This window comes from Drosophila serrata, unplaced genomic scaffold, assembly GCF_035046125.1.
Source record: "Drosophila serrata isolate PLE 108 unplaced genomic scaffold, ASM3504612v1 contig_276, whole genome shotgun sequence".
In the NCBI taxonomy this organism is placed as follows: domain Eukaryota; kingdom Metazoa; phylum Arthropoda; class Insecta; order Diptera; family Drosophilidae; genus Drosophila; species Drosophila serrata.
The window spans coordinates 3,464,745-3,488,204 of NW_028257174.1; the positions used below are offsets into that span (position 1 = coordinate 3,464,745).

Genomic DNA, 23,460 nt, shown 5'->3' on the forward strand with positions numbered 1-23,460 from the left:
TTAGTTTTAAGCTTCTGACTACAATTATAATACAATACAATTATATAAATAAAACTACCCTTTACAATGTATAATACTTTAAATACTTAAAAAATCTTTTTAGTTCACTTCTTCTTCCAATTAACACTTTCAATTTTTCTCTTTTTCAGATTTTAATATTAGAATTTCCAATTGGATCTAAAATGTGGGATTAACGCCTTCAAAACGAGCTTAAATTTGCAAGGTGAGTCTTTAAGGATTATGTAATTAAGTTAGACTCACACTTCTAATTTCAGTTCTTTGCATTATCCTTGTTATTCTCTCTAGTTTTTTTTTTTCGCTCTTTCTCTTCAGTTCACTTTTCTTCTTATTTTCCGCTTCTTTTCCTTGTGCAACGCATAGTTTTTCTGCTGGACTTTTCCTTCTACTTCGACTAATAGCTTTGAAATGAGTTTGGCTTCTATTTTCTATTTTTTTTTCCCCCCTCCAAACCGGTATTCCGTTTGCAGTTTGTTTGTCGGTTTGTTGGTTTGTTTGTTTGTTGTTTTGTTTGTTGTTAGTTTTTTGTTGTTGTTGCTGTTGTTCGGCTCATAATGCAGGCGATGGCCAAAAGTTCATTAAACGAAGTTTTTAAAGGGGGGTTTAAGTGGGTCTAAGGACATGTTTGTTACCTCTTAGAAGGTTTGCAAGTAAAGGGAATACTTTTAATTAAGAAAATTGTAATGAAAAAGTAATTAAAAGAAGGTAAATACAGGAACTGTGAGTTGTAACGCCTTTTTCTTTATTTATTTATACTTGGGAGATAATTATTTCCTATGTATAGTTCAGGAATTTGCTTAATAAATGAAGTTTGGTAAGGAAAAACTCTTTTAAAAAGCATGAAAACTAAGAAAACTTTTAGAGATTATGTAAAATAGTTTTACTTATTACCCTCTGTACTTATTATACCTTACTTTCTGATAGATTAAAGGGTAATCTAGAACTTATTTTTCCTACAAACTTGGCCGCAGACACCATTAGCGGTTGTCCATGCTCCAAATGGAATCAGGAAAACCCCCTTTTTCCCTTTCTCCCTTACGATTTTCTGTTTTTTAACTACTATTTTATTTTATTTGTTTTATAGCATATGTATGTGTAAAAGTTGAACGCAATCAAATGTAGAAGCTGGTTGCTTTTTGATTTTGATTTCAATTGGGTGAATTTTTGGGGCCATTGCAAATGCAAATGAAAATGCCAGAAATGTAGAAAATTCCCATTGCTCATACGCCCAGTGTGTCCATCTCAGGTTTCCTTCGATTTCGATTTTACACCCCTTTTTGCCCCATTTTCAAGCAGCGACCACTTTTGGTGGTCGTTTGAAGTTTTTATCCTTATTTATCTTCATAAAATATTCATGCACTTTGCCCTCTCCTTTAGTCTCTGTGTGTCCTTGTGTCCCTGTGTCCCTGTGTTCGTATGTCCTTTTGTGCCTCTCCTCCTCTGGAAGCCACTTGAACTTTGGGATTGAGCACTCAACACTCAGCACACCCAGTTGCCACCAGGTGAGCTTCGTCCAGTCCAGGACTTTTCTGCTTCTGCTTTTGCTTCCACTTTTCAATTAAAAATTGTTTTTCACTACATTTGAGTTGATTGATTTTTAATTGATTTCAATTGAGCAAAGCCTTCTCCTGGTGGGTATATCCTTGGAGAATGTCCGAGGAGGGGAAGCACATGGATGTGGCTGAATGTAAAGGTGGAACAGAAGCTTTTAAGATTCCCAGACTTCCCAGAGGACAAGGAAATATGAAGTGCTCAGGACACAAGGACTCTGGTCTGCATTACTTTGCATACTCTCTTTTTCGATTGAGAATTAAGAAGTTTTTCATTATTTGTTCAAGATATGTCTTAAATAGATCAGGAAATTTAGGTTAAACTGTATTTTAGATTGTATTTTTAGGTAATTTCTTGACTACTTCTTCAAAGATAAACTCCTTTATATATTTCTTTTTAATTCTAATATGAATTATATATCTTAACCAACTTTTCTATAAAGTTTAAAGAGCATCTAGGCCTTGTATTTATCTCCTCTCAATATTGTTGCTCTCTTCAGTCGCATTCCTTATTTATTATTGACAACTCCACCCCGCTCTCTTTACTCTCCCTTCAAAAAAAAAAAAAAAAAAAGAAAAGCTCCCCTTGGAAACCTCTCGGAAAAGGAGGAAATGGTCCTTCACCCACAGGATGCAAATTGCATGAGCGGTGTCTGCGGCTTTTGTGGCTCTGGCTCATAAATTTTTAACGAGGATTTTTGGGCATTTGAATAAAAAACGAGAGACAGAGAGCACTTCTCTGCAGTGTTGAAATGAAATTTCAAATTAGAAACTAAAGTGGGAATGTTGTTAAGTGAATTTTAATTTGCCATTAACACATGGACACAGCAGCGAAAGTATAAAGTATTTCAGCACCGGATGTGTTCCTAAAAAACAAAACAAAAAACATGAAAAAAAGGGTTGAATAAGCGAGACAAAAGGCGACAAAGGCAAACTTGCGACAAAAGTTTGTGCAAAAAAAACACAAAAATGAAAACAAAACAAAGCGTTTTTGAGGGGGGGAAAATGTAACAGCCCGGCTTTTTCAGTATAAATAAGGAAAAGGGGGTCCCTGGGCAACCCTTCTTTTGTCATGATATATTAGCAGCAAGAAAAAAATTCAAGTTAAGCAAAGGCAAAAGGACTAGCAAGGATATCATTTACACAGCTGTCAGAGTTTTGTTTTGTTAAAAAACAGTAAAAATCTATGTTAAATATATATTAATTTAAGATTACTAAGGCTATGATTGAAACCGATAGTGATCGATCATCTGGGGCCACACGGCGTATGATTAATATTCTTTTAGAGCAAAGAGCTGATAATTTAAAGCCAGATTCGGCAGCTTGTTACCTGTTTAATTTATGACAGGACCTGTCAATATGTGTCTGAGTGTGTGTGTTTTCCCCCCTTCTAATTCAGCCAGTTTGTAGGGGTTTTCCTCCCCACTCACATTTTCTTTTTCCTCATCGTCGTCGTCCTTTTTCGTTTGTTGTTTTCCTTGCCTTGAATTATGACAGAGCAGAAAAAGGACATTCAGAGGCAGAGTCAGGAGGGGAGCCCAGTGGAAGTTATGGGCTACACATGTTGCTGTCTAATGTTGTTGTTTATGCCATTGTTGTTGCTGCTGTTACTGGAATGTGTAAGTAAGAAAATTGTTTTTGAAATGGCTAACAAGCTATTAGCAAACAAACAAAGGCAAAATGATGATGATGATGATGATGATGAGGGAGGCGTGAGGGCTGCAAAGTGACATTTAAGCGATTCATGCTCCTGTTTTAGCTCCCTCTCACTGGCTCCTTCATCAATCAGAGATTTGGTTTTTTTGTTGTCCAGAAAAATATGTAGAAAACAAGCAAAGAACCTAACACAGAGGCAATGATTTATGAAAGAACTATCGAACACAAGGCTCGAAATAAATTCCAGGCAAGACAAAAGGCCATATCCCTTGAGGCCTGGAGAATCCTGGAGAATGCTCCAAAACTAGGACAACACAATCAGAGATGATCTCATAAATCAGTAAAAGCTGCTCACAAAAAAAACAAATATAGTCAATGCAAATTGAATGCAAGGTTAGGGAAGAGGAGATATTTTGTAGGAAATATAGTATTTACAGGGGGAAAAATATTCCACAAAAATTTTATAAATTAAAGAGTAAAAAGGCAGCTAAATAAATAGTTTACAAGTTATTTAAGTTAAGTTAAGTTAATAAAAACCCTCTCACATATCACAGATATGTTTTAAAAAATGCTTTAGCTTAAAGTCAAAATCAATTAGAAACTCTGGCTACCTTTTCAGACCTTTTAGGCTACATTTTTTCCCTAGATCCATTTGAGTTTCAATTATGGTAATAGAAAAACAAGTAATTAATGCTATATAAACCTTTTTTTTCCCTCTCAAAGAACCCTAAGTCTATTTTAACCCCATATTTTTTGACCATTTCTGACCATTTCTGACCCGTAAGCCAGTTTGTGTTTCACCTTCAATTGAGGGGGTGTGTGTGTGTGAGGCAGTTCAAATAAATGACAAATCCAAATTATTTTGACACCATTACCAAAAATGCTCGCGCACAAATACACTGCAAGAAATAACAGGGCAGGGATACTTGAATAACAATTGAACAAAAGCACAAAACTCAAGTGGCAAGGCTATAGAAGGGATATATATATGGATATATATGTATAGGTAAAGCCCAGACATCAGACATGGCAACATATTGTGCCATGTAGCAGGCAACAACAACAGCAGGAATCAGGGAAAGCAGGCAGGGAAACCAGGCAGGGAAAGCGGTGGGGGGAAAAGCCGTAGACAGACAGACACGCTCTGGGAAATTGTCAAGGGAGTGGGGGAAATGGCAGTCCAACTGTCTTTTTGTCCTTCTGTCTGGCTGTTACCCCCCTTTATAATCTGCCACCCCCTCTTTTTCCACCCACCCCCCCCCCCCTCTCTCTCTCCCCTTAACCATCTGTCTGGACGGTCTACGTGCGAGAATGAAAATGCCGGGGAAAAACTAGGGAATGGCGGCACACAGGAGCTATCTGTCGCGGGCTCTGCTGCAAATTGCCAGTTAAAATTTTGCTGACATGTCAGCAGCAAACGTCAAACGCACCATGGGAATCCCCTCCTCTTTACCAGCAATGAAGAGAGAGAGAGGGAGAGAGTGAGAGGGGTATAGGAGACAAGAGACAGAGACAGGCCCCCCCCGCCCACTCGATGGGGACAAGTGTCAAGTGGAGTTTTACGAGATTTGTTTCGATTTTGTTTAGTTCCCCCTTTTCCCCACACACCTCGTTCAATGGGTGTCGTGTCGCCATCGATGAGTGTTGAAATTATGAAGCGAAAACAATCGGTTTATCGCTTCAGTTGTCTATCGATAACATTGAATGGAAATTTGTAATGAAATTTTAAAAACAATGGCTATGTTTTATGGCTTACTTGAAGGGAGTTTAATACAATATATATTATTTAGTAAATATTATTTACTATTTTCATAAAAATTTAACACAAAATTGTAGATTAATTTATAATAGCTATGTATCAAATTTAATGAAAATCTCTTAAAAACAGGAAATGTTATATGTTTTCTTAAAATTATCCGATCGTTCCTATATCAGCTATATATATATGTATATATATAGTCCACCGATTCGCCATGCTCCGACTTATGTACTAGTAAAATTATATAGAAAAATAACTTCATAGTTTCATGCAAATAGCTTACTCTTTAATTTGTTCTAAAACAAATCTCGCACATGCATATGATTCCCAACTGGTTCTAACATCCCCGGAACGAAGTGACTGTTGCCGACCAAGTCTCAGAAATGTGTTGTGTTACAAAAGTTGCAAGTCTATGCCAGTTATATCGATTTTCATAAAACTAAATACAATATTCTATAATAATAAAAGATAGATTTGAATCAAATAAGATAAAAATATGTTAAAACCCTTAAAAGTTATCATTTTTTATAATACCCTGCCAGGGTATAAATATATGTATTATATATTCATGTATTTTTATTGATAGCTTAAAAATCGATAACATGAAAATAATATAGAAACCCATGCACTCTTGTTACATTTCAGTTGATTTATTTTGCAAATATTTTTCCCTTTTAAATTCAATTTAATTTGGTGGTAATTTAGCAAATATTTTTCAAACTGCTAAAAAAAAAAGGAACAGAAACCTATTGACACATTTTTGCGCAGCTGATGGATGGTATTTCTATATAAAATACACATATATTCAATATGTACAACACTCTAAACCATCAATAAAAATCTATTTAGTGGCTGGAAAATATTTCTATATATACATAGATATCACCTAACATGGCAACCGTGCAGTGACCACTAATTAAATACAAATCTGTGCAAAACATCCAACAAATGCATATATATAAGTCTTTTTGGAAACTTTTGGTTAGTGGTAGTAATTACCGTGGCTTAAAACCAAACAAAAATAATAATTATGCCTGATTATTATTATGAATGAGAGTGCTTCGAAAAGGCGACAAATTCGGCGGAATTCGGGGGGTCTGGCTCTTGTCTTTGACTTGACTCGGGGCCAAGAAGCGACCTTCGGTTGCCAAACGTGGGGTAAATATTGACTCACAGTCCCTGCTTAATCGAAGCCAAATTGAAAGCCAAACATGAATACGATTCCCCACTCAGTCAGTCAGTCATTCAGTTATTCAGTCAGTCAGCCAATGAGCCAAGGGCAGCGTTTAATAAACTCTGAGCGTGTCGAAAAATATAAATACAGAAAAATAATGTGAAACGAAACGCAAATGCATTCCAATGTGGGTGAAGATAATAATAATGATGGCTCTACGAAGGATGATGTTATATATATACAATATATATATGATGGGGTCAGCTCTTCAAATATGCAGGGCAACGCGTGTGTCAGCCATAAAAATTCGAAAAAAAAAAACTAAAAACTATAAACACTGAAAAGCAGCATAGAGTAAACCTAAAGTAAAGTAAAGTAAAGTGTGATAAAATGTCATTGAAATGTCAGTTAAATGAGTTTTGGGGAGAATGGCTGCAATATATGTATATATAAATATATATAGAGAGAAGAAGAGCTCTGACAAAGTGATCACTTGACTTTGGTCCAGTATCTATGGTTATGACAGATTTATGATGGCTCTCTGTCAGTGAAATTGTGGGCATTTGTGCGGTTGCCCAGGGCATAAATAAATGTATATATATAAACTAGATTTTAAACTATAATAATTGTTAGGGAAATACCTGCCATGTGTCAGGTTTTTGAGTTATATTAAAGCTGCTTTTAAGTTGGAAGTAAAAGTGAAATAAACTGCTTAAACTTAAGAGAACTTTTGCTATTTGTAAACCTTTTTCCAGTTCAACAATCTGCTTAACTTAGAGACACATTTTGCCTTTACTAATAAGTTTCTAATACACGAAAAAAATCTGTTTATACAATTTGTTCTTCTGAAGGATGCAACCCTCTTGTCAAATCCCTAACTAATTATCCTCACTCAAGCAGGAAAGAAAGAAAATATCTTGGAAAAGAATTTCCACATCAACATGGTGCATGTCTTCCGATTTCGATTTTGATTTTGACTCTCAAATTCCAACTCCAATTGGCAATTGTCAACCCTCGTCTTGTCTGACTTTTTTTTTCGAGCGTGATGGCCTTGCCTTCTGTTTTTCCCCTCCCTACAGCCTCTTTTCCTGCTTTTCCACTTTTCCTAGTAGCTTTGTTTTTATTGTTTGCCTGTCGTCCTCCCAACAATTGATACATTGATAAATGATGTTGCCGACACTCGGCACTCGACGCCCGACGCTAATTTTGTGTGACAAACAGTTACATGTCAATTCCCCTCGTTTGCCAGAGCTACTTGGTCCTGTCCCAAGGAGCTGCTCCCTAGGGAGTCGTGCCTCCATATCCTTGTGATACCCTATGCAGTGTGGGGTAACTATATTTTGAAGGATAATTAAATCAAAGTATAAGTATAGAGGTTACTTCGAAGGAGGTTCAAGCTTCTTGCTTCCCTTCAACTTAAAAAAGGGTACTGACCTCTTCGTTTCCTTGAAACCAAGAAAGCCTAGGTTATATACCCCCCACGCACTTAATGCTGGCTTGTCAGGCAATGTCCTAGCTGAAGCACTCGCAGGATAATGGCCCACATCCTGTTCAACCAGAAATTGATGTTAATTTGAGGCAAGGAAAATCAAATACAAGGACAAAGTCTCGTCCTATTCTAAGCAATTAAAATGCTATTAGGGGGGCGGGGAAAATCCACGAAATGATTATTACGCTTTCGATTTAATACAGGCCAAGAAATTTATGATTATGATGGATAGGGAAGGTTCCTTCTTCCTTCCTCACCATCTGAGCAATTCTAGTCTCGAACGGGTCCTATGTCGGAGGAAAACTACGATGCATTTAAATTGGGTATTTGACCTGTTTGAAAGAGTTCCTCCAGCATTTCCATCTCCTCCGGCATAGTGTCCTCATCCACAGCCGGCGGTAAGTGACCATATTGTGCCACATAACGGAGGTGAGAACGAATGTCCTTGAGCCAGCATGATTCCTCCAAGGGTTCATAGGCCTCAGGATAAACGAGTAGCGGAGCAACGGGTATCGAAGCCAAACGGTTTCTTTCTCTCCTAAAAGAATATTAAAAAGCACTTGCTTTAAGGAAAAGAAAATCTTATAAATCTATAACGAATCACTCACATGTTTATGGCCAGCAGCATTCGCCTTAGCTTCCCAAAGACAAAGCCCACGAGAATAGCCAGAATGGCTAGGACCAGACAAAGGATCAAAGACATATTTTGAGGAAAAATTAGTCAGACTTTACACTAAAACACTAACAATAAATTTTGTTGTTTTTAGAAAAAAACTTGAAATTTTATGAATATATATTATATATATGTATGAATTGGTATGCCAACGTTAGAAAGTAAGCAAACACTGAAAACCTTACAGGAAATTGCTATTGAATTTGTTCAGAGAGTTTTTTCAAAGATTACTAGATCTAAGACTGAAAACCTTAAAGGAAATTGCTATTGAAGTTTTTCAGAGAGATTATTCAAATATTACTAGATCTAAAACGCAAATCACGAACTCTACACTTTAAATGCCCCAAACCTAATGCTCATCTTTATTCCATTCCATTCTATTGTTTTTATCAGCTAATTAATAAGCTGTAGATACCCTGGAGTTGCTTGGGTTTATGGGTTTTATGTTTATGATGTAAAGAAGTAAAGTTTGTAAATTATTTAAGCAATATTTGATGTCATATATTTCTGTTGAGACTGTTGGAGTGTTTAATTTATATTTATTCCTATATTTCATGTCACCAAAGTATATATTTTTATTATAAAAACATATAAAATTACAGAAACAAAATAAATAAAGAGGAAAAAAGATTTTTTCTTTCTTCCATGAAGTTCTTTCTATAATAAATACTTTAATAATAATTAAACTGCCAGGGTATTATAAGTTTAGTTAGGAGCTTCAAAAGCAGTGAAATAATCATTTCCGACCCTATAAATCATATATATTCTTGATCAGCATGAACACCCAAATCAATCTAGCCATCTAAGAGGGAAAAAAAATTTGGACAATTTTTTTCAAAATTTTATAAGCGGTTAAATCATTAAAATTTAAAAAAAAAAATGATAAAAATTTTAAAATTTGTAAAATTTAAATGGAGTATGCAGATTTATAAACCTGATAAAAACTAGGATAGAACAGCTTTCCGAATTAAAATATATCCTTTTTTGGCAAAGTTATCAGTATTTTAAGCTTTGATTTGTGGTAAAAAATGTGTCATGAAAATCTCTATAAATAACTATTCAAAGCAAATATTTTATGTTTAGTTATGATCGATTAGATAGTATACTAATATTAAAATTGCAAATTTAAAGGTTGTATTAACTTGGGCTTCCGGAACTTAGTTTCCTTTTCTTGTTTATTTATTCTTTTCCTGAAAAATACCCAATTCCAATTTTTTTTTTTTAAGTACAGGGTATTCTTCAGCCTTAACTCTCTCTCTCTTTCTGACTAGCTGACGAATCTGCCTAATTGCTGTGCTTAATTTTGTTGCTCGTGGTAGTTGCTCATCCATGAAATGTGCCAACGATTAAGCCTAGACCTGTGGCCATGTCCACTTTTGCTACTACTTACTACTGACTGATGACCGATCTGACCGATGATCGTAGCTGCGATACTGAATGATTATAATGATGAGCACATCTCCCAGAATATTCCAAAAAAAGATATATTCAACTAGCCGGAAGTGGGCGGCCAGGTCGATTATTTGATGATTTTCATGGTTAGTTTGAGCGGCGCTTTCCGCCAGAGTGAACCTTCAGAGGATTACCACCATCTCTCGTATTTATATTCATGTTTCTATATATATATATATATTTATGGCCCCATGTTGGGTTATTGAATTTGCAATCCAACCTCAGCCGTTGATTATTCATTATTTTTGAGATTTTTTGTAGTTGTTGTATTATTTTTTCTACTTCTCTCTCACACTCATTGATTTGTTTATAATTTTTTTTTTGCTCCCTGCCATTGTTAATTGCGTTAAGCCCAAGTCAATTATCAAGTGAAACCAAAGGGGGGAATGGTACTCGAAGGGGGATTTTAATTTTAATCCTCCCTTCCCCCTCCCCACTTGTTGTTACCTGATTTATTTTGTTGTAAATAGTTTTTTTTTATATATATGTCATTGTATATTGTTATTGTACTTTTTTGTGGCAATTTTTACTGTCGCCCTCAATGAATAGATGAGTGATCGATGGTTGACTAAAGCCAGCAGAGAGGGATTAAGGCTGCCAGGGAAAAAGGTGACATCATATAGGAAAACGAATCAGGCAATGTGTGGATAAGGCTGGATATTATATATAGGGAAAGATATAGAAAATAGAGAGAGTATTAGACGGAACTAGAGGGTTAAATATCATATATAGGAAAATATAAAAAGTACAAGAGGTTACTGGAGAGTTAAATATGAAAATATTATAATATAAATAATAAGGAAACTTAGCAAGAAGGTAGGACAATATTGTGATATATATTCAGAGATATATATTCCTAAACACATCCTTAAACACAAATCTTTGAAAATTATAACAACTTTCTTATATATTTAGAGTTCCTTAACACATCCTTAGAAAATTATAACAATTTCCTTATGCTTTTGGAGTTCCTAAACCCTTTTCAATAATCAAATCTAACAAAGTTGACTTCACTAAGCTAAAAACGTAAAGATTTTAAACCTGAAAGATCAGAAAAAACCAGAAAAGATCAGAAAAGACTAGAAAAGATCAGAAAAGATGACAAAACGAACCGAAAAAAGAGCAACCTTAGACAAAAAATAAACCCCTAAAGCAATCGGAGTTAATCTCCACCTGGTTCCAGGTTCAAAGAGCGATCAAAGTGACCCCGGGTGTGTGTGTGTGTGTGTATATATTTTTGTGTGTGCTTTGGAGGCTGAGTACAAAATCTGAGATCGCCCAAGTGTGTAGCCAAAAGATAAAGAAAATTAAAACGCTTTCAATGCCCCCGCGGGCCCTGCCAAGTCAAGGCATCAACCTCAAAATCAACTCACAAATCTCTGGCTGGTTTTTTTTTTTGTGGAGTTTCTTGAACTCTCCTCGGAGGCGGAAGTGGCAGTAGTTATGACTCAAACTCATCTGATGGCTACAGATGCTGATGCCTGAATGTGGGCAGTGTATTTTTGAGGGAGTGGACTGTACTACACTCCCCTACACACTCCCCCTATACACTCTCCTACTTTTCTCCCACACTCCTTAACTATAGTCTGAGCACGCTTCGGAATCCGTATCCAAAATCCAATTGAATGATGGCTTGTTCATTTATATTCATATATAAATATATTTCACTATGCTGTCATAAATTCATTTTCGTAGGCGCCCACACGCCTTTTGCCATCGAGGAGTTGACTGACAATCGCATTTAGATGTCAGAAAAACTATTTTTAATTTCACACCTCGCTGTGATTTACGAAGGGCAGGAACTGGGAACTTAGATCTTGGGGGACTTCGAGTTTCGGGGTCTTTGGGGTCTTTGCTAACAGATCCCAGCTGGCAGGGATTGGGAGAAGGCTATGGTGACATTAGGGTGTAATCCCCTTGTTTTGGGTTAGGGTGGGGGATAAGCATTCATAAGGCATTACCACGTCATAAAATGAGTAAAGAATATTTAGAAAGGGGGGGCTTATAGAGGGGGCTTCTAGAGGGGTTTCTAGAGGGGGCTTCTAGAGGGGTTTTTAGAGGGGGCTTCTAGAAGGGGTTTTAAAAGGGTTTTTTTGGGGGGATATTGTAAAGGGGTTTTAAGAGGGGTTTCTGTAGTTTTTGATGTGCTTTTTGGTGTGATTTTTAAGTGTTTGATTAAATTAAGAGACTGTTTTTCAACAAATTTTAACTACGAGTATTATTTATTACATTCGTTTACTATATTTGGCTTTGATTTAATTAATTGATATACAAATCCCGATTATTTATAAGTTTTAAAAGGTTATATACATGTTATAAAAAAACGTTAGATTACTTTTAGTTTCCTAAAGATTAGATACAAGTTTTAAGAAGGTTTTTAAATGGATTTTGAGGAGAGATTCTAGATGGGATTTAAAAAGAGTATTTTGAGAGCTTCCAAGAGGTCTTTTTAGCATAATTTTAGTTAGGGGTTTCGATTTTTGTAAGCTTAACATCTATTGTTTTTATACATTTACAAGGTAACATAATTATAGTCAGAAGCTTAAAACTTAGTGAAGGAGTCATTTGCGACCCTATAAATCATATATATTCTTGATCAGCATGAAAAGGCGAGTCGATCTAGCCATGTCCGATAAAAAATAATTTTTTCAAAATTTTCCAAAAAAATTTTAAGGGGTTACATCGTAAAAAATGGCAAAAAAAATTGCAAAATAATTTAATTTTTTAAAAATTTAAATTCAGTATGCAGATTTATTAACCTAATAGAAACTAGCATAGGACAGCTTTCCGAATTAAAATTAATGCATTTTTGGCTTAGTTATGTATATTTAAAATGCCAATATCCTTATCCAATTTTAAACTGGAAATTCATATAAACTTCGGCTTTCCAAAGTTAGATTTATTTCTTGTCCTATATTATTTCTAATAAGGGTCTTGAGAGAGTTTTGGTTTTAAGAAGTTTCTTTTTAAAAGGGTTTAATCATTAATTTTGAAGCATTGTGGTTCTTAAAAACATTATCTGATACAAAATATAGCAATTCATTGTATATACCTTTAAGTACGATGAGTTTTGGGTAGGTTTTAAGAAGAGTCCTTAAAAGAAGTTTCAAAATGGCTTTACAGGATGTTTTTTAAGTTCTTGATATACTGTAGATTTAGATTTTAATAAACTTTAGCCCACACAGACTGCACATTTTATTTAAATATATATATTTTACTTTATAGAATTTAATTGAATTCTCCCATATATGTCAATGACGATCACCGATATAGCTTTCAACTCGCAAATGCACCATTTTCTTGACTGCTTTTTTATTTATTTATATTTTTTTCTGCTGCCAATTAAATGAGTTTGACCCATTTCCCGAGGCGGCAAAACAACAACAACAACGAGAGATGTGTGAGTTCACAAGGCCTGGGAAAAAGCGGAAAAGTGGAAATGTGAAAATGTGCAGAGTGTGTGGCACAGGGATCCGATTCAAAATCGGGAGTAATGTGTGCCAGCGTCAGCCTGCTTTTCATGCTTTTTCCAGCTCATTCTGCTCATTCTGCTCCTTCTTGTTTTTTGAAAACTCAAACAAAACCCATAGACGCCTCGCCCGCTTCCTGTGTTGTCCTCTGCAAATGAAAATGAAAATGGAATTAAGCACACAAGCAGCAGGCAGAGAGGGGCGTGTGTAGATACATTTAGAGATATATAAACATATATATATATTCCTCTTCTCTTATTTTTTTTTTCTTGTGTGCACTTAAAGATACAAGACAAAATGAGATAGAGAGAGAGGGAAAAAGTTCAAGTATCCTAAAAGTGATTCTCCAAAAGATGTACTGGGGTGGGGAGATATGTTTTAGGGGGGGAGAGGGAATTGGAGGTATCTGAAGGATACACCGAGTGCAAGTGAACGAGATTCACTTGCATTCCCAGCCTCTCTTTCACTCTCTGCATCTCTGCCCCTTGTGAGAAGTCAAGCCATTTGAAATGTGGCGTTTATATTGTTAAATTTTCCAACTGCCATGGTGCTGCTAGTCCTGCTCCTGCTGCTCCTGTTTTTCCTTATAGTCCTGCTCCTAGTCCTCCTCCTTCTCCTGCTGCTCCTGCAATTGTGCATTCCCTGAATTATTCAGCAATGTTTGTTAGCATAAATAACTGGCAAAATTTATTAGCACTGCCCCCGGTGTCCTTTAAGGATCATACAGTATGGCTATCACTTGGACTTTTTGGCTTCATTTGCTGCTCAAACTGAAAATTTATATGTATTTTGATCAACTTGAGGCTGTATTTAATATATTTTAATATTAATTTATGATTTCTTACTGTTTATTTATGGTTTTGTCATAAATATTAATTGAGCTGATTAATTTGAATCATATTGAAGCATATGCTAGAGTCCTTTCAATGATGCTGATGTTGCGTGTCGACAGGACCTTTATCATTGAGTCTGCTGCTCTAGGTCCACCCCAAATCTCTCTCGCTCTCTATCTCTGTCTTTCTCTCTATCTCTATCTCTGTCTTGCTCTCTGTTTATCTCTCTCTCTCTCTCTGTTCTCCCCTTGGTATATCTCTCCTTGTGCCTGTCAGTCAGCGAATGTGTTTTGAATTATTGCGCTGTAAATTCAAAAAGGATGATGATGCCCGCCCCAGGATCTGTTTTCTCCCCCTCTACGAATGTCCTGTCCCTTCGCCTGCATTCGCTGCTGCTGCTCAAGTGAAAAAAGATGGCAAAACAAAAGGATATTGTGACAAGGATTTATTAGTGTGTCCGGAGGGAGGGAGGGAGTTAGAGGGCGTCCCCATTGTTCTTCATCGGGGTTGGATTTTGTGTGTGTAAGAGAGCACAGAGTCTAAGGGTCCTCATCGTGTCAAAGTGCAATTATTGCTCATTGCACAGGCTCGGCGCCCCGATTTCTGGCATTCAATCTGTTTCCCAGCAAGTTTTTGTTCGGAAATTGGATCCTGGCAGCCAATTAGGTTGGGAGCGGGGGGAGGATTAGGTTACCTGGCCCAAGAAAAAAAAAAGGAGCAACTTTCGTCGTTTCGGGGAATTTGACTAATTTATTTAATGGCTTTGGTTATAAGCAGGACATGCTGGGGATACTCCTTCTCCATCCGCCATCCTTACTCCTCCTTAGCCAAGAATAATGGGCCAAATCTGCTGCAAAAGTTTTATTGCAATTGCCAAATTAATTTCCTTGCCAAAAAGTTTGCACAAGAAAATGTGTGTGTGTGTGTGTTGGGGCAGCACACAAATGTGCGTTCATTAATTTAATTTTTCATTAAAGAAAGCAAAAGCCCCGAAGGGTCCAAAATGAAAAGTGTCATAAGACTTTCTGCTGCTGCTGCTGCTTCCAGTTATAAAAAAATATAAAAAAAAGGGGGAAGCGAGAAATTTATATTTGACCATAAACAAAAGGCCGCATGAACAGCATTCAAATTACTCGAAGCGGAAAAAAAGAGGGGGAGGAGCGAGGTGAGGCGATAAAGGTGGGGAAATTGCGGAAAGGTATCACCTTTTATTTTAATATTTCGGTCATTAAAAAGCGTTTCACAGAAGCTGCCGTTGGACTTGATTTGGAGTCTGCTTTTTTTCGTTTTTCGTTTGGTTTTCATTTTCGATTTTGATTTTTTACGATGAACAAAAAAAAAGGAGGGAAAAGTTATTTAAACCTGAGGAAACATCAGCAGGAACAACAATTTGAACAAAAGCAATAACCTTTAGCGCTGGCAAAGAAAAATTTAGGGAAAGCAAATTGAAAGGAAATATAAAACAAGAAAGAAAGCTAACTACGGCACGTTAGAAGTTTGTATACCCTTGTAGATTCAAATTCGATCACTAGGAATTAATACAATATAAATTATAAACAATAAAGTAATGCCTGCTTTCATTTAATTCACTGTTTTGCAATTTTCCTCTATTTTTATACCCTTGCAGGGTATTATAATTTCAGTCAGAAGTTTGCAACGCAGTGAAGGAGGCACCTCCGACTATATAAAGTATATATATTTTTGATCAGGATCAACAGCCGAGTCGATCTAGCCATGTCCGTCTGTCCGTCTGTCCGTCTGTCCGTCTGTCCGTCTGTCCGTCCGTCCGTCTGTCCGTCTGTCCGTCTGTCCGTCTGTCCGTTTCTACGCAAACTAGTCTCTCAGTTTTGAAGCTATCTAAATGAAACTTTGCAGTTAGTCTTCTATATACTCTCACTCGTATATATGTCGGAACGGGCCGGATCGGACGACTATATCATATAGCTGCCATAGGAATGATCGGAAAATTTTTACAAAAATTTTTTTAACTTTTTCAGTTTTCAATAGAATTGGATCAAATTTGAGATATAGCCATTTTACTATACTCTACAATTTTTCATAAAATTTTATGAAAATCTGACTACTATATCATATAGCTCCCATAGGAACGATCGAGAAATTAATACAATTAAATTTATAACTTTTTTAGTTTTCAGCTGATTTTCATCAAATTTGAGGTATAACCATTTTATATAAGTCTTAAATTTTGTGGCAAATTTCATAAAAATCGGAAGACTATATCATATAGGTGCCATACAAACGATCGTTTGATGTAGAGGAAAAATGCAAATCTGTGAATGTAAAACTGCAAATATAATATGTATAGGTGAATGAAATGAAAGCAGGTATTACTTCATTGTTTTTTAACACAAATATATATCATTTATATTGTATGGTTTTTTATTCATAGAAGTTCTATCTGCAAGGGTATATAAACTTCGGCGTGCCGAAGTTAGCTTCCTTTCTTGTTAATGATCGTTTGTATGACAGCTAAATGATAAAGTAGTCCGACTTTCATAAAATTGTACACAATTCTATAATAATATTTTATGGCTATATATTAAACTTGATGAAAATTTGTTAAAAACTGCAAAAGTTATATTACTTTTTCTTTAAATTTTCCGATTGTTCCTATGACAGCTATATATGTGAATATATATAGTCCACCGATTCGCCATGCTCCGACTTATATACTTGTAAAATTACATATAAGTTTGCTCTTAAATTTGTTCCACAACAAATCTGGCACATGCATATAATTCCCAACTAGTTCTAACATCCCCGGAACGAAGTGACTGCTGCCGGCCAAGTCTTAGGAATGTGTTGTGTTACAAAAGTTGCAAGTCATTGTTTATTAGTGTTCAAAGTTAGTAACTGATCATATATACATAATTACTGATCATAGATACTTACTGCTCAGAGTTACTTACTGTTCAGAGTTACTTTCTGGTCAAAGATAATTACTGATCAGAGTTAATTAATGATCACAGTTAATTACTGATCATAGTTACTTAATATTCGTTACTGATCATAATTACGTACTGGTCATTGATACTTAGTTATCATATTTACTTAATGTTTAGAGTTACTTACTGCTCACTTATACTTACTGATCCTCTACATTTAACAACCGTTTGTGACTTTTGAAAAACCCCTTTAAAGTTTTCAAAATAAAATATAAGCCATAGTACAACAAATAGTACATTTACAACAAAATTTATTTATTTATATAAAATTAATCTGAATAAATATATAAAAATAGAGAATCCATCGATCGAATGAGGAACTCTCTCTCATCCTCCTGCTCATCCTAATCCTTCTCTAAAAATAAGGTTACCTTTTTTCAGAGTGTTTGTTTTGTTTGGCATTAAACAATTAAGGCTAAACGCTTTTATAACGGCTAAAGGGGGCGTGGCTCGGGAAATCCTCCTCCGTGGCAGGTGGAACTGGAAACCCGAACCTTGGGGCGTCGATTTGGACTTTGTCCCCTCCCTGGTCCTGGTCCCTGGTTTTCGGTCTTCAGATTAATGACACAGCGCAATTTTTACGATTGTTGGCCAAGTTTTTGTTCGAACAAAGTTCCGACGCGCGATGAGTTTTCTTCATGTGCTTTCCCTACATAAACCCCCCTCCCATGCGGCGCTTTTCCGGCGTTCCGCCCCGCGGACATTCCATTCGTTTCCCTTTCACGAAATTTATGAAATTTCACCTTTCGGCCAAGCAATTTGCTCCATTTACATTCTTTATTAGCCGCCGCAGTTTACCGAGCGAAGAGGCCATGGGCGAAAAAGTTGTTTCAAAAGAATTTCCACATTGTACGGAAAATACGGGAAAAAGTACGGAAAAATATATGGAAAATGTTGCAACAACAAAAACAGAGCATCAAGCAAGGACACAAAACAGAAACGGAAACGGAACAAAGTTTTCCATTGCTTCTTGTTTTTTTTCAGAGACTGCGGAAAATTATGATGAAATATGTAAACTTTGTCAATCTTAAGTCATATTTCAGTCAGGGATTACGGATTAGGAACAATGGAAAGGGAACAGAAAATAAATTCAAAATAAAATACATAAGCAAAACCTTTAACCAAATAATAAACATATTTATTATGCATTTAAATGACATTATATCTAAGCTCAAGTAAACATTAATTTCCAAATGGAAAATATAAAATCAAATAAAGGTTTTGTTTCTGTTTTGTATTTGTGTTTATTTTGGCATAATGAAAATGAGAGTCAAATAATTATGACACCTGAAGCAATGTAATGTGGGAAAAGCTTATGAATAAATTAGAAATAATACAACATAAACAAAAATTTAAGAATAAAGAGACAAGAGACAGATAATAAAGTTTATTAAATATTTTTCCCTTTCAAATAAATGACATTTTTTGGCCATAATAGTTGGCCAGACAACGCTGCTAGGAGACATGGGGAATTTTAATAAATTCATCATCTTTCATTTAGTCTGTTACACTGTCACAAAAAAAGGGGGTAAATCTAGCATGAATAATGGAAATCATAATATAAAAAAAAAACGGAGACAACCTGTGAGGCTGACACTTTACAAGGGGGCAAGCGGGCAAAAGGAAAAACACTGGCCAAGAGGAGTTACCAAAAAATATAAAAAATAAGACAAAAAAAAAAAAAAAAAACTAAAAAGAAGACACACGAAAAGAGCAAAAAATCGTGACTGTCATTTCAACGAAGCAAAGTTATTTTTCATGACAAAGCAGCCGACGAGAAAAACTCCGCCGACGACTCATTTTCCGACATTTCCCGGGAAGAAGCCCCCCAAGGAGGCATTCCAGCGTTAAAATACCTTTTACTGGCACATTACCAGCAACATTTCCCTTTCCTCACCCCGCTTCTTCTTTTTTTCCAAAAAAAAAAAAAAAATATATATATATATATATAAAGAAAAACCGAAAATGCAGTCGACGTTGCTGCGTTTTTCATGAAATTATTACGACTTTGGAAATGAGGTCGTACGAAATGTCGTTACGTTGGCGGAACAAAGTTATATAGCCCCGCTTTTCCCTCCTTCAAGAGGGGGGAAAAGTCTGCTGTCCAGATCTGGATTTTTTTTTTAGTTTATTGTTGAAATTTTCTTTCTCAGTCTCTCTTGGACAGTGAAAAGAGGGGAAATTGAGCCGAAAAGTGTTGAGGAAGTACACATCTTAACTAATCTATAACAGATTTTTTTTTAACAGATTCAAAAAACTCTGGAAAATATTATATAGAATTTGATGGTGGTGAAAGTTTTTGTTTTTAGAAGATTTCCCACGTTCATTCGGGCCAAGCACTTGATGTTCTCCCATTTATGATCATGAAAATAAATGATCATAACTTTAAGTTTTTATCACCTGACACAGAGAAAGAGGTTTTCCCTAACCCCAAAGAGGTCGCAATAATCTGGAAATTCTCACGCTCTTTCAATATTTTTCTTACGATTTTGAAAGCTTTTAAATCAAATATTGAACTTGATCTTGATCTTGAGTCTGAAGTTTCCTCAAGAGATCTCTTCAGTTGAGAGAAATGGAGAGAGATTCACACGCAACTGAGTGTGATTGGGTGACCCACTCTTGTTCCAATTCAGTTTCCATTCATTCAAACATTATTTTCGTCGTCTAGACGGGGCGAAAACTATTGTCAACTATCTCTTTTTTCTCTCTCTTTCTCTCACTAAAGCTATCTCTTTCTGGGATGGGTAAAAAGATCTTTGTCACACACACGAAATAAAGATCACATTAAAAGGCCATAAAAAGTGAGACAGACATTACTCTTATTTTTACTTTTACGTGTCCCAGAGACACTTGGTAATATATGTGGAGTATCTTAAAGATATATATATATATCTAGATACTTTTTTGGCTGCTTTCTCGCATCATCATCATCATCATCATCGTTGTCTCGTGATGAAGGCCATCAAAAATCTAATAAGCGTGAAATAATTGACATTTAAGCAAAGCTCACGCACATAGACAATGGACTTGGCTTGGACTTGCTTTGGACCTGGCTAAGACCGCAGAAAAGAACCGCCAACTGTGGGCACTCCCCCTCTCAATGTTTTCCCCTCCTTTTATATTTTTTTTTGTAGGCCAAGTGACTGAGAATCATGACAGATGACCGCACGTACACTTCACGTTTCCATGTCTCCACGTTTCACGACCAACTTGACTGGCGGAAAAAGGGAACTCGAACTGGAGATCGTTCTCCGTTTCTGGGTCATGAACAAAAAAAAATGAAGAAAAATTTAAATAATGAGTTGAAGTTTTATTTTTTTCTGGAGACAGACAGACAGAAAAGATGCTCATTCGAATGCCCGCCCACGCCCAGTCTTTTTTTTCCTTGGTTTTTTTTATTTGACACCTGTATCAGGTGGTAAAGCGGGCTACACGTGATGGGCATGCTAAGTGCACTGGGAAGGTCAACTATAAAGAAATAGAGTGGGAAAATTATATGATATATGTAAAGGTAAAGATCAAGTTTTAATTTATACAGGAAGTCTCTAGATTTTAGATAACTTAATTATGGGTTTTGGAAGTCAAGTACAAAAACTAAAACCTAAACTAAACCGAAGTCAATCTACAATTAGTTTTATAAATTATCAACCATAAAATAGAGTGAGAAATTAAAAGAAATATACATTTATTCAGGTGAAGATCAAGGGAGTTATGTAAAGATTTGATTTATTTAGGAAGTCTCTAGATTTTAGATAACTTAATTATGTGTTTTGGGAGGCAAGTACATAAACTAAATGAAAATTTCCTTAAAACCCATTTCAATCTACAATTAATTTAATGAATTATCAAATGTAAAATAGAATAGGAAATTTTTAAGAAGATCAAGGGAGTTATATAAAGATTTGATTTATACAGAAAGTTTATAAATTTTATATAACTTAATTATGGGTTTGAATATTAATAACAAAAACTAAATAAAAATTTGCTTTAAAACCTATTTCAATCTTCAATTAAATTTATTAATTATTTATTATCAACAGTAAAATAGATTGTAAAATTATAAGATATATACATATATTTAGGTGAAGATCAAGGGGTTAAAAACAAGATTTGTTTTATAGAGGAAGTTTAGAGCTTAGAAAACTTAATGATACGTTTCAAAGTTAAGCAAGAAACTTCATAAAAATTGCTTTAATACGAAGTTCAATGTACAATTAATTTTAGGAGCTATCAACCAGAAAATAGAGTGGGAAATTATAATATATATATATTATCAAATGAAGATCAAGGTGGTTAAAACAAGATTCGATTTATACTGGAAGTCTCTAGATTTTAGAGAACTAAATAATATGTTTTAAAATTAAGCAAGAAACTTCATAAAAATTTGCTTTTAAAGCTAATTCAATCTACACTTAATTTAATGTACAAAATAAAACTTAAAAAATACTCTTTGGCAACCTCAAGAATCTCTTTCAGAAAAAGTCTCAAGTTTATGGTTTCAACAAATGCAATATCCACATTCAATCTTAAACCTTTTCGCCTTGTCACATCATTCCTCTCTAAACCCTTTTGCCATGTATCCCCCTATCTATCTTCTATTGAAACCTATCAATTTCTTTTCTTTTCTATTTTTTTGCAGTTGAAACAGGAGCTGCAGCCTGGTACCATATTCCATGTCCACAATTTAAATGGTGAGTGCAAAATAGAGTGTGAAATGCATTTATAAAAGGCGCAGGCCCTAAACCAAATTGCTTTCCAGCTCAGTTGGGTTTGACTATGGGCATGGCAGGGCTGGGCAGGGCTTTACCTATAAACCGAAATGAATGTCTGCTGACACCCCGCTGAGCTGAGGGAAAAACCCCAGAGAGAAAAGCGGGGGAAAAATCATTGGGGGAATAGTGCAAAAAAAAAAAGTAGAGTGAGGGAAGTCCACAAAGGGAAGTAATGCAAATAGATGCCTCGCTTTAGACAGATGGACTTGTTGGTGGTCTCCCCTAGGGGGCAGAAAAAAAAGAACCTATATATCCGCACAGAGAAAAAAAAGAGGGGTTTATGTGTCCAGTAAAAAAGAGTGATAATAGTAAAGAACTGGTCAGGTCTTTAGAATGTGACATGCTCTCATAATCTTTGTGTTGAAAGCTTTGAAATGCAACATTTTGTTTTCTCAATTTAACAGGCGATGTCATCATAGTTTTTCCTTTTTTATTTTGCTTTATTAGAACTCCTTTACATTGGGGAGGACAATGTGCCACATTGTGTGGCATGCAGATGAGGCAGAAAGAATGCAAAAAGTATATAGAGAAGGGGAACTAAAGTGATAAGAGCTTTGGGGTCAGCAGAAGTGATGTTAAAAGGGAGATAATTCCAATTTAAAGAGAAGTAATCTGTTAAGAAATGTACAAGATGTGTTAGAATGACAAAGAAATGGGGTGTTAAAAGTAAAAGAATAGTTATTGTTTATATTTGATGCTATAACTTCCCTAATTAAAATATGATATCCCAGCAAAGACTTGCAACATTTCTAGCTTGCTTCTCCCCCGGAAACGTGCTATTAGCTGTGTTCTATCTAATCACCCAATCCACCAACCTCCACCTCACTATTATCCAGATATCCCAAAAAGAGGAAAATCCCAGGGAAAACCCTCATCCCTCAACAAACTCTCTCTCTTTCTCTCTGTTAGCCATTACGCTGACCAAATATTGCCACAAGCTGTCGGGCGTGGAATCCTCGGCAAATGGTGATGGAGGGGAGTTAAAGGGGACATTGTGCAAAGCAAACTGTGCAATTATTTGCACAACTAATAATTCACTTTAGTGTCTCATTCAGGGCAAATATTAGAGGAGAAGTGACAGTCAGATGATAAGAGGAGGAAGGCGGCATACACATCAATTGAATGCAAAGAATGCACTATCTATAATATACAGAGACTCTAAAGATGTACACAGTCATGTTTTGGCCTTTCGCGAAAATGTCAACCAAAATGTGTTTAACTTTTAAGCTGCTTTTGAGCTTCTCCTCTGTAAAAGATTCCTATATAATGCTTTATTGCTGCTTGTGTGTATTTTTGTGCTTCTAATTTGGCTGTCTATTAGAGGAAGAAAACGGCCTTGAGAGAGGCCTGAGTTGGCTTAGCGATTGATTCCCACAATGAGTTGAACAAATTGTTTGCATTGAACACTGGCCTTTGTTTGGCTTTTGGCCAGTTTGTTTTGGGCTAATTGCCACCGTATTGCTGACTTGACTGAATCTTTAAAGATTCGATGTCTTGACAGTTTTAATTTGCATTTGGGTAAAGTCTTTAATTTTGAAATATTCGAGAAATATACTTCTTATAAGATTTGTATTAAAATTCAAATATTGTTAACTTTATAGTTAAGTAATTGAAGATTCCAAATTAACTTGGACTTAACTTTTCCGAG

General features: G+C 35.6%; 2 protein-coding genes across 3 annotated transcripts in view; one reads left to right on the forward strand and one right to left on the reverse strand.

The window, feature by feature from the left end:
- LOC110180521 (uncharacterized) overlaps positions 1-23,460 on the forward strand; it is a 104,871-nt gene that overhangs the window by 46,293 nt on the left and 35,118 nt on the right. For both annotated transcript variants that reach the window (XM_086835553.1, XM_086835554.1), the window contains 2 exons: positions 150-223; positions 21,680-21,731. The gene's annotated coding sequence lies outside the window, so the exon portion shown is untranslated. The remainder of the gene's footprint in view (positions 1-149; positions 224-21,679; positions 21,732-23,460) is intronic.
- Positions 7,795-8,621, reverse strand: LOC110180522 (uncharacterized). The gene is made up of 2 exons (XM_020948191.2): positions 8,255-8,621; positions 7,795-8,184 (listed from the first exon to the last, which is right to left on the reverse strand). The coding sequence occupies exons 1-2, from the start codon at positions 8,347-8,349 to the stop codon at positions 7,950-7,952; spliced, it is 330 nt and encodes a 109-aa protein (XP_020803850.1). The 5' UTR covers positions 8,350-8,621; the 3' UTR covers positions 7,795-7,949.

Excerpts from the sequence above, each read along its gene's own strand:
- LOC110180522 (XM_020948191.2), bottom strand. The coding sequence starts at position 8,349 with ATGTCTTTGATCCTTTGTCTGGTCCTAGCCATTCTGGCTATTCTCGTG. Across the intron at positions 8,185-8,254 it reads ATGCTGCTGGCCATAAACAT|GAGAGAAAGAAACCGTTTGG; the intron begins GTGAGTGATTCG and ends ATATTCTTTTAG.